Source organism: Colobus angolensis, unplaced genomic scaffold, assembly GCF_000951035.1.
Source record: "Colobus angolensis palliatus isolate OR3802 unplaced genomic scaffold, Cang.pa_1.0 Scaffold107, whole genome shotgun sequence".
Taxonomy (NCBI): Eukaryota; Metazoa; Chordata; class Mammalia; order Primates; family Cercopithecidae; genus Colobus; species Colobus angolensis.
Window position 1 is genome coordinate 850,758 of NW_012111697.1, and position 10,455 is coordinate 861,212.

Here is a 10,455-nt window from a genome sequence, read left to right on the forward strand (position 1 = left end):
TTTGTTTTCTGGGTGACAAGAAGTGCCAGACCTGGGTTTTCATTCATCTCTCCAGAGGCAGACCTGGGTTTTCATCCATTTCTCCAGACAGCTTTATTTCCTTTTAGCAGGAAATGGCATTTAAAGACCATCACCTGGAGGCTGGGGGCAGTGGCTCACTCCTGTAATCCCAGCACTTTGGGAGGCCGAGGCAGGCAGATCCCTTGAGTCTAGGAGTTCGAGACCAGCCTGGCCAACACGGTGAAACCCCCCGTCTCTACTAAAAATACAAAAATTAACTGGGCATGGTGGCAGATGCCTGTAATCCCAGCAACTTGGGAAGCTGAAGCAGGAGAGTCGCTTGAACTCCGGAGGTGGAGGCTGCAGTGAGCCAAGAATGTGCCACTGCACTCCAGCCCAGGCGACAGAGTGTGAGACTCTGTCTAAAAATAAATACATACATACATACATACCATAACGTGGGTGACTGGAGTACTCATTACCCTTTTACATTGCATTTTTCCTTTGACTGTGTTTTTTTGTTTGTTTGTTTTGTTCTGTTTTTTTTTCCCCCAAGACAGAGTCTCACTCCATACCCCAGGCTGGAGTGCGGTGGCGTGATCTTAGCTCACTGCAACCTCTGCTTCTTGGATTCAAACAATTGTCCTGCCTCAGCCCCCAATTAGCTGAGATTACAGGTGTGTGCCAACAAGCCCAGCTAATTTTCGTATTTTTAGTAGAGACATGGTTTCACCACATTGGCCAGGCTGGTCTCGAACTCCAGACCTCAAATGATCTGCATGCCTTGGCCTCCCAAAGCGCTGGGATTACAGGCATGAGCCAACCACACCCAGCCCCTGAATTAAACTTTTAATTAATGGATTTTCTAGTCTTCAGCTACCTTTGCATAGGCTGGACCTAGTCATGACATATGATCTTTTTAGCGTAACTGGGTTCTGTTTGTTAATATTTTATTTTAGATTTTTTATATCATTATTCCTGAGATTGGTCAGTGTATTTCCCTTTTTTGTATGTTACCTTTGTAAGGTTTGGTGTCAATGTTATAGTCTAAAAATAATTTGAAAAATCAATAAAATCAATAGCTAATCTTAAAAAGGAGAAAGCACAAACACAAATAAAAAATAAAAATGGACAATTAATCTTTACATGTTATGTTCTAGAGATTAATATAAATCATAAGACTATTTTGTACAACTCTATGCAGATAAATTTGAATACCTAGAAGAAACGGACATTTTCTAGGAAAATGTAATTTCCTAAAACTGATCTTACTTGCGTTAGAATCACGAGGAAATTCTAAAAATCGGACAATTCCAGTATTGCTTAATTTATTCCAGTGCATTGAAAAAGGAGGAAAACTTTCAAGAAGTCTGATTATTACTCACTCATTCATTCATTTCTGCTTTTTCTAACACCTTAAGTTTTTTTCTGCTTATTAGTTCCTTCTATTCTCTTTTGGTTTTCTGTTGTTCTTTATCTTGCTTTTGAAGTTGTCTATTTAATTTGTTTTCATTTTTATTGATATATTTAATGTAATGGAACTTTCTCAAAGCACTATTTAAGCTGTGTTCATAGATTATATGTCCTGTCATCATTACTGCTATTTCTAGGAATTTGTGTACTTTTGTGTGTACAGGCTGGAGTGCAGTGGCATGATCTCGGCTCACTGCAACCTCTGCCTCCCAGGTTCAAGTGATTCTCCAGCCTCAGCCTCCCAAGTAGCTGGGACTACAGGCACCTGCCACCACACCTGGCTAATTTTTTGTATTTTTAGTAGAGAGGGGGTTTCACCATGTTAGCCAGGATGGTCTCAATCTCCTGACCTCGTGATCCGCCCGCCTCGGCCTCCCAAAGTGCTGGGATTACAGGCGTGAGCCACCGTGCCCGGCCAGAATTTATGTGCTTTTATGTTCTATTTCTATTAATATTTCCTCTTGGACCCAAAAGTTTAACTTTTTTATCAATTTCCTGTTTTGTTTCATTATAGACAGAGAATGTTGTTGGCTTTTTGTTTGTTTTGATTTCTGGGGTTTTCTTTTTGAAATATCAAGGTTTTCTTCATGGCATTAAAAGCTGTCAGTTTTCAGACAGGTCCCATTTGCACCTGAAAAAGATACTCGCTGTTGTTGGGGTTCAGGGCTTGATAAAACCTCTAAGATCTGTCTTGCTATATTTTAAATCTCCAGTCACTTTTACCAGTGCTGTGTCCAGATCTGTCTTGGCTTGAAGGAGATGTTTTCCAGTCACCTGTCATTAACGTGTTTCTCCCTCCCTGGATTTCCTGCAGTTTCTGCTTCGTAAAGATGGCTGCTCTATGGTTTGGTGAATAGGTTTTCAAAACTTCTCTCTTCATTGTGAGATTTTAGCATTTAGCATGGCCAGTCTTTGTCTTAAGTAATGCTTTGGGCCTGAGCACTTGTCTGATAAGATCACAGCCCCTGTTTTTCTGTGTATTCATTTGCTTGATACTTCTCTGCCTATCCTTTTAATTTTTCACAGCTTTGAAGATACACCTGAAAAATCTTTTACTCTCAATGGCTGATGTAAGTCCAGTTTAAACTGAGTAAGCCCGTTTGTTCATATAATGATAAGTCTGGTCTCCATTCTCTTGTGTTGTTTTATCTTTCTGTATACAAGCATCCTCTACTCACTGTCAGTCTTGTGTCCTTGAAGAGTGATGTTCTGTGGGAGAACTCCCCAGGCCTGTGTCCCTTCTTTTAAATTCACCATAGGAAACCTCAAATATCCTGCCAGGTGCAGTGGCTCACACTTGTAATCCCAGTACTTTGGGAGGCCAAGGCAGGCAGATAACTTGAGCCCAGGAATTCAAGAGCTGCCTGGCCCACGTGGCGAAACCCCATCTCCACAAAAAATACAAAAATTAGTCAGGTGTGGTGGCACGCACCTGTGGTCCCAGGTATTTGGGAGGCTGAGGTGGGAGGATCGCGTGAGCCTGGGAGGCATGGTTGCAGTGAGTTGTAATCACACCACTGCACTCCAGCCTAGGCGACAGACGAGACTCCATCTCAAAAAAAAAAAAAAAGAAAGAAAAGAAACCTCAAATTCCCAACCAAAACACAGTAAATGCACATATAAATAACATGTTACCCAACACAGATTACATTACATGGTAAACTGTGTTTAAAATAATTTTTGGTGACCAAACAGTTAACATGGCTGTTGACCAATGACTGCCTTTAATGCAATAACATGGTCCCACAAGATATGAGACGCTCACACCTCACACTGTCAGTACGCCTACATGTGACTGTCAGTACGCCTACACATGATTTTGACGTGTGTTGAATTTGGAATGTAACTTGAAACTTTTATCACACATTTTATTAAAACTTTATACTACATTTTGGGGATTCAAATACTAATTTTTCCATGTAAATATCAGCTGGAAATGAGTGCATTTAGAGATTCATGGATTCTATAGTTTAGGGTGTTAAAAGCTAATAAGCAAAAACTAGCAATGACAAAAATCCTAATAAGCAGTCTACAAGAAAACATCCACCAGGAAGATACTCTGAGGGGTCCTCCTATACAAGGCTGTATAGCTGGGGTCTTTTCCAGTGTGATCTGTTTTGTTCCCTCCTCCCTTGTTTAAATGTTAAATGTTAAATTTTAATTATTTCATGTATTCTAAGCACACCTCCTCTTTTTTCTAATGTGTCTTTTGGTAGGTATGAAGGATATGTTTTTGTTCTGAGAGTTACTATAACTATTATAGCGAATATATCATAACTAATAATATATTTTAAAGGGGACTAAGGGTATTATTATATAAGGATATATTCTGTATAATATATGTGTATATTATATAAGAATATATATAATAGGCATGATATATACATATATTTAATGCTATATGTTATATATGTGTTGTATATATGTTATATATTATGTATATATACATATATGTGTACATAATACATATATGTGTTATTTATGCCTATAATATATACATATATAACATATACATATACATATATAATATATCCTTATATAATACCCTTAGTCCACTTTTAAAGATATTTTATATATATACTTATATATATAATTTATATGTATAACAGACATGTAATTATACACATATACATACATATGTATATACATATATACATGTACACAATATATACATATATCTATTATACACGTATTACCTATATTTTACATTATACACACATATAGTACACAAATATATGTATATATTATATATAATACCCTTAGTCCCCTTTTAAAGATATGAATTATATTAACTGAGCCTATAATACCCTTAGTTTCTTCTTTTTTTAGACATTATATATAATAAGCAGTAATGAAGTTAGCTAGGCGTTCTCTTCCTCCCAGCATCTAATTTAAAGTGGCTTCCTCACTGGCAGCTTGTCTGGCATACTTTCCTCAATTGGCATATACTTTTTCCACGTGCTTTCTCTCATCCATGTTTTTGTACGATATTGCCAGTGCATAATAGTGGCATACACTTCTGTCTCCTTTATCTCTCATCATGAATCTTAGTTCTATAATTTGATATATTCACCTCTGCCAGTGACTTTTTGGTTTCTGAAGCTCATTCTCTGGGTGATTCCTCAAGGTCTCATGTAACTGGCCAGGCGCAGTGGCTCACGCCTGTAATCCCAGCGCTTTTGGAAGGCTGAGGTGGGTGGATCACAAAGTCAGGAGTTTGAGACAAGCGTGACCAACATGGTGAAACCCCATCTCTACTAAAAATATAAAAATTAGCCAGGTGTGATGGCATGTGCCTATAATCCCAGCTACTTAGGAGGCTGACGCAGGAGAATTTCTTGAACCCAGGAGGCAGAGGTTACAGTGAGCCAAGGTTGCGCCACTGCACTCCAGCCCGGATGACAGAGTGAGACTCCGTCTTTAAAAAAAAAAAAAAAAAGTCTCGTGTAAGGATATTTGCTTTGAGCTCTTTCATACTGGTAACTGTAGACTTTATTCTGCAAGATCAGTTTGGCTGGATATAAACATTTGGCTTGGCCGGGCGCGGTGGCTCAAGCCTGTAATCCCAGCACTTTGGGAGGCCAAGATGGGCAGATCACAAGGTCAGGAGATCGAGACCATCCTGGCTAACACGGTGAAACACCGTCTCTACTAAAAAATACAAAAAACTAGCCGGGCGTGGTGGCGGGCGCCTGTAGTCCCAGCTACTCGGGAGGCTGAGGCAGGAGAATGGCGTGAACCCGGGAGGCGGAGCTTGCAGTGAGCCAAGATTGCGCCACTGCACTCCAGCCTGGGTGACAGAGAAAAAAAAAAAAAAAAAAAAAATTTTGGCTTACATTTTCCTCCTCCTTTGAGTAGTTTAAATATGTTGCTCCACTCTCTTGTGGCATGAAGTGTTGGTGATGAAAAGTTTGAGGCCAGAATTATTTGCTTTCCTTTATAAGTGAATTGCAGATGCGGGTAGGAACAGGAAAAGGGGAGTGGATGCCCAAAGCATTTTTTTAAAGCTCTGTAATTTTATCAGCATATATTTTTGCTGCCAATTTTAGCTCAAATTTTCCAGTTACATTGTATGCCTTTCAATATGTTGGTTCAAGATCCACCCTCCACTTTTCCTCCCACCCCAGGAAACATTTCTTGAATTATAGATTTTGGGCATCTGTTACTTGCATTTGCTTCTTCAGAGACTCCAATTATACATTCCCCACCTGCCCCACCCCTAGTTTTCTTCTGTCCCCTTGTTTTCTCTCAAACCCTTTCTGTTTCTGTCTGATATTTGTTTTCTTCCTTTTGGCCCTCGGTTTCCTAGCATGTTTCTTTGCTCTGATTTTTCTTTTCTTTTTTTCTTTGAGACAGGGTCCCTCTCTTGTTGCCCAGGCTGGAGTGCAGTGGCACGATCTTGGCTCACTGAAGCCTTGACCTCCTGGGCTCAAGCAGTCCTCCCATCTCAGCCTCCCAAATAGCTGGGACTATAGGCATGCACCAGCACACCCAGCTATTTTTTGTAGAGACAGGGTCTTGCTGTTGCCCAAGCTCTTCTTGAACTCCTGGGCTCTAGTGATCTTCCTCCCTTGGCCTCCCAAAGTACTGGGATTACAGGTGTGAGCCACCACACTCAACCTCTGTGTTCTTTCTTTACCTTCTTGCCCACTCTTTATTTCTGAAATGACTTTTTTTCCCTAAGATGATGTTTTGAAGTGCTAATGGGACATGGCCTCTCTGTGGAGCCCCTTTCCAGTTGAGAGATTTGTATCCACAGGCTCCAGCTCCTTGACCCTGATACGCTTCCACATTCCGTGTCCTTTCTCTCCCAGCAGTTGTTTCTCTTGCTGTTGTCTTCAGTGATCCTTACCCTTCTGGAAAGGAGTTTTTGTGGGAGTTTCTGGGATCCTCAAGGGCTTCAGCCACTGCAGCCCTGCTCCCCCACCTCCCCTGCGGGTCCTCTGATCTTCCCACTGAGAACCTCTCTCCAGGTGTGCCCTCTCTCCTGGGAACACATGGGGCTGGAGGCTAGTGGGGCGTTCATTTAAGAGTCTGGAGTTGGTGGTGAGACCTCATTTCCTTGATTTGTGTTGACAATGTTGGCTGAAGGGTTTTTCCTTTGGTATCCTAGAGGCTCTGTCTGTTTCTATGAGGGATTTTGTGCAGATTACAAGTCTATGCTACCGTCATGATTTACTTAACCAAGGTGGATCTGCAAGGCTCCAGGTAGGCTGTGCCATAGATCAGCTGATGCCAGACACTTGTCCATAGTCAAGACACAGGGCCAGAAAGACCACTGGACGTATCTCTGAAAACAAAGTCCTAAAGCTAAAGACATTGTCCTTGTTCTCATCCTAGCTACTAAGCCCTCAGCTTACCTTTTTCTTATGTCTGTTATCATAAGAATTAAATAGCAGTTGTTTTTCTTTTAGCCTCTTAACGTAACAACAATAAAATTTGACTTCATCCTTATTGGTATATAGGTCCATGCCAGCCATGCAGGGAGTGGGAGGGAGCCCAAAACAGATGGCAGGAATAGACTCTGAGTGGTTGCTTGCACAGCAACGGGTCTGGGGCTAGAGTTCAGAAGTTCCCATCAGTCTATGAAAGGAGGCCAGGCGTGGTGGCTCACACCTGTAACCCCAGGACTTTGGGAAGCCGAGGTGGGAGGATCGCTTGAGCCCAGGAGTTTGTGACCAGCCTAGGCAACACAGTGAGACCCCTGTCTCTAAACAAAAAAAATAAAACAAGAAAAATCTATGAAATATATGTGTGAGAGATATCAGAACTGGGCTGGGTGCAGTAGCTGACACCTTTAATCCCAGCACTTTGGAGGCCGAGGCAGGCAGATCACTTGAGGTCAGGAGTTAGAGACCAGCCTGGCCAACATGGTAAAACCCTGTCTCTACTCAAAATACAAAAATTAGCTGGGCTTGGTGGCAGATACCTGTAATCCCAGCAACCTGGGAAGCTGAAGCAGGAGAGTCGCTTGACCCTGGGAGGTAGAGGCTGCAGTGAGCCAAGAATGTGCCACTGCACTCCACCCCAGGCGACAGAGTGAGACTCTGTCTCAAAAAAACAAAAAAAAAACGAGAGAGGTGGACCTCTTTGGTTACGGAGACAGGCCACAGGTATTCATGATGACTTAATAAAATGAATAATAAGGTGGGTAACTGGATCATAAACTATGCTATGAAGAGTAAACTCCACTCTAAAATATATTTTAAAAGAGTCAAGTCAGATTAGAACTAGAAGCCATGCCCCTAGCATTTGAAAGAGTTACCTCTATCTAATTCATTAAAAAATCCAAAGCCACTTGTGACTCTGGGGCTGCAAGCTTACCTTGATAGGCCTTTCCAGCTCTTTCCTGGTAAATCTCATCACGATGAGTCCTAGAATCGTCAGGCCATAAAAGAGCCATGCGGCAAAGCTGAAATAATTAACTAACGAGTTTATGTCACCAGGGATGATATAAATCGTTGCTATGATACCCTAATAGAAAGAAGAATGGATTCGTACGTCATTACTACAACAAAACACTGTTCTCCTGTCACAGAAGACCGAAGAAGCAGTTTTTCTTGTGGAAAAAACACTTTAGCATGAAAGGAACTTCCTAGGCATTCCTTGATAGTTCGGGTTAAAGCTGACTCTGGCTATGATAGCTCTTCTCTATGAAGCCTGCAGAAAAGACCTGGGAAATGTCTGAATCTTTGAAGTTGCAATTTTAAGCAAGGGAGAAATAAAGTATTAGGTTGGTGCAAAAGTAATTACGGTTGTTCTGTTTTTAGAGACGGAGTCTCACTCTGTCACCCAGGCTTGAGTGCAGTTGTGCAGTCTCGGGTCACTGCAACTCCCACCTCCCGGGTTCAAGAGATTCTCCTGCCTCAGCCTCCTGAGTAGCTGGGATTATAGGCAGGCACCACCACGCCCGGCTAATTCTTGTATTTTTAGTGAGATGGGGTTTTGCCATGTTGACCAGGCTGTTCTCGAACTCCTGACCTCAGGTGATCTACCTGCCTCGGCCTCCCAAAGTACTGGGATTATAGGCGTGAGCCACCATGCCTGGCCAGTAATTGCAGTTTTTAATGGCAAAAACCGCAATTACTTTTGCACCAACCTAATATGTATGAATGTTATACCAGCTTCATAATTACGAATTTTCCTCAAAGAGAGTTTTCTAATGCGGGCCGGGGCCCTGGATTAGAAGCTCAGGTCTAGTCTCAGCCTGTGTTAGTTGCGGGGCCCTGGACTGGTATTTCCTGGGTGTGTTTTCAGAATGATAGAGAGTAGTGCTTCTCCTCTGGGGGAAGGGGTGTAGACCACCCCTGGGGTATGGATGGTTTATCATGCCCAGAACAGTTGCACAAAACAAGGACCATGCACCACAGAGAAGCTCCCATCAGAAGATGTCAAAGGGGTGGCCAGGGGCAGTGGCTCACGCCTATAATCCCAGCAGTTTGGGAGGCTGAGGTGAGCCGATCACTTGAGGCCAGGAGTTGGAGACCAGCCTGGCCAGCATAGTGAAACCCCATCTCTACTAAAAGTACAAAAACAAGCCAGGCGTGATGGCAGGCCCCTTTATTCCCAGCTACTCGGGAGGCTGAGGCAGGAGAATCGTTTGCACCTGGGAGGCGGAGGATGCAGTGAGCCAAGATCGTGCCACTGCACTTCAGCCCGGGTGACAGAGCAAGACTCTGTCCAAAAAAAAAAAACAAAAAACAGTCAAAGGGCATTTACTGCATAAGGATCCAGTGACTTCTCAATCATTAGAGCATAATGAGAGGCTGCTGTCAGTAACCACCCGGAAAATGTCCTACCCTCTTTCCCTGTAAGCTAGTAGGCTTTTATCTAGTTTGTTACCAGCAACTCAGCACAGACAAAGGCACACAGAAGCATTGAGGGCACTCACTGTCTTTCGTGGATAAATTCAGACAAAGGAGCAGACGTTGGATACACTGTTTGACATGTCTTGGGATTCTTTCTATATCTATTTAATGGCAAGGAATAAGGGCATCTGGGTCATTTGGAAGCCACCGGGCTTAGCACCCCGTGGATGGAGTGTCCCCGCCTTGAAGATAGGCTGTTAGCGGGATTCGTACTCACGTGGAAGATGATAGCGGGGGCTGGAGTGAGGCGCTTGACGCTGATGTAAGAAAGCACTTTGAGCATGTGGCCCTCCCGGCCCGCCACATAAATGAGTCTGGAAAATAACGACATGGGAATCCGCTGACCAGAGTGCAGACAGTCTGTCCAGGGCCACCGAGGACGTGTGTTCCGGGGTCCACTAAGGAGCCCTCGGAAGGCTCATGAAGGGAGCTGAGCGGGGACCTGGGCTTCAGATGAGGGTCTGTCTTTGGGAGAGGAGTGGGTTTTGGCAGAGTGAGTGAGGAGGTTAAACACGCTGAGAGACTAGGTATGGTGGCTCATGCCTCTAATCCCAACATCTTGGGAGGCCAAGGCGGGAGGCTCACTTCAGCCCAGGAGTTGGAGACCAGCCTGGCAACACAGTGAGATCCTATCTCTACAAATAATTTTAAAAATTTTTTACATTTACTGTTTCTTTGTGTTGAGAACATTCAAAATCCTCCCCTAGCTATCCGAAGCTACATATTAATATTAATGTGAGCTCTAGCCACCCTGCAGTGTGTAGAACACTAGAACTTATTCCTCCTGTCTAGCTGTAATTTTGTATCCTTCAGCAAGGCTCTCCCTATCTCCCCTTCCCCCTACCCTTTTTAGCCTCTGGTATCCTCTGGCTAACCAGAATTTCTTGAAAAAGTTACCATAATTAAAAATTTGGGCCAGGTACGGTGGCTCACTTCTGTAATCCCAGCACTTTGGGAGCCTGTGGCGGGGGGATCACCTGAGGTCAGGAGTTGGAGACCAGCCTGGCCAACATGGTGAAACCCTGTCTCTACTAAAAATACAAAAAATTAGCTGGGCATGGTAGTGCACACCTGTAGTCCCAGCTACTCAGGGGGCTGAGGCAGGAGAATCGCT

The 10,455-nt window shown here is 43.2% G+C and overlaps 1 protein-coding gene across 1 annotated transcript in view; it reads right to left on the reverse strand.

Annotated features, from left to right (window-relative positions):
• SLC7A9 (solute carrier family 7 (amino acid transporter light chain, bo,+ system), member 9) overlaps positions 1-10,455 on the reverse strand; it is a 41,907-nt gene that overhangs the window by 7,891 nt on the left and 23,561 nt on the right. Inside the window, exons 12-13 of the mRNA XM_011948809.1 lie at positions 9,559-9,655; positions 7,798-7,947 (exon numbers count right to left, since the gene is read on the reverse strand). Of these exons, the coding sequence (XP_011804199.1) occupies positions 7,798-7,947; positions 9,559-9,655 (247 nt within the window). The remainder of the gene's footprint in view (positions 1-7,797; positions 7,948-9,558; positions 9,656-10,455) is intronic.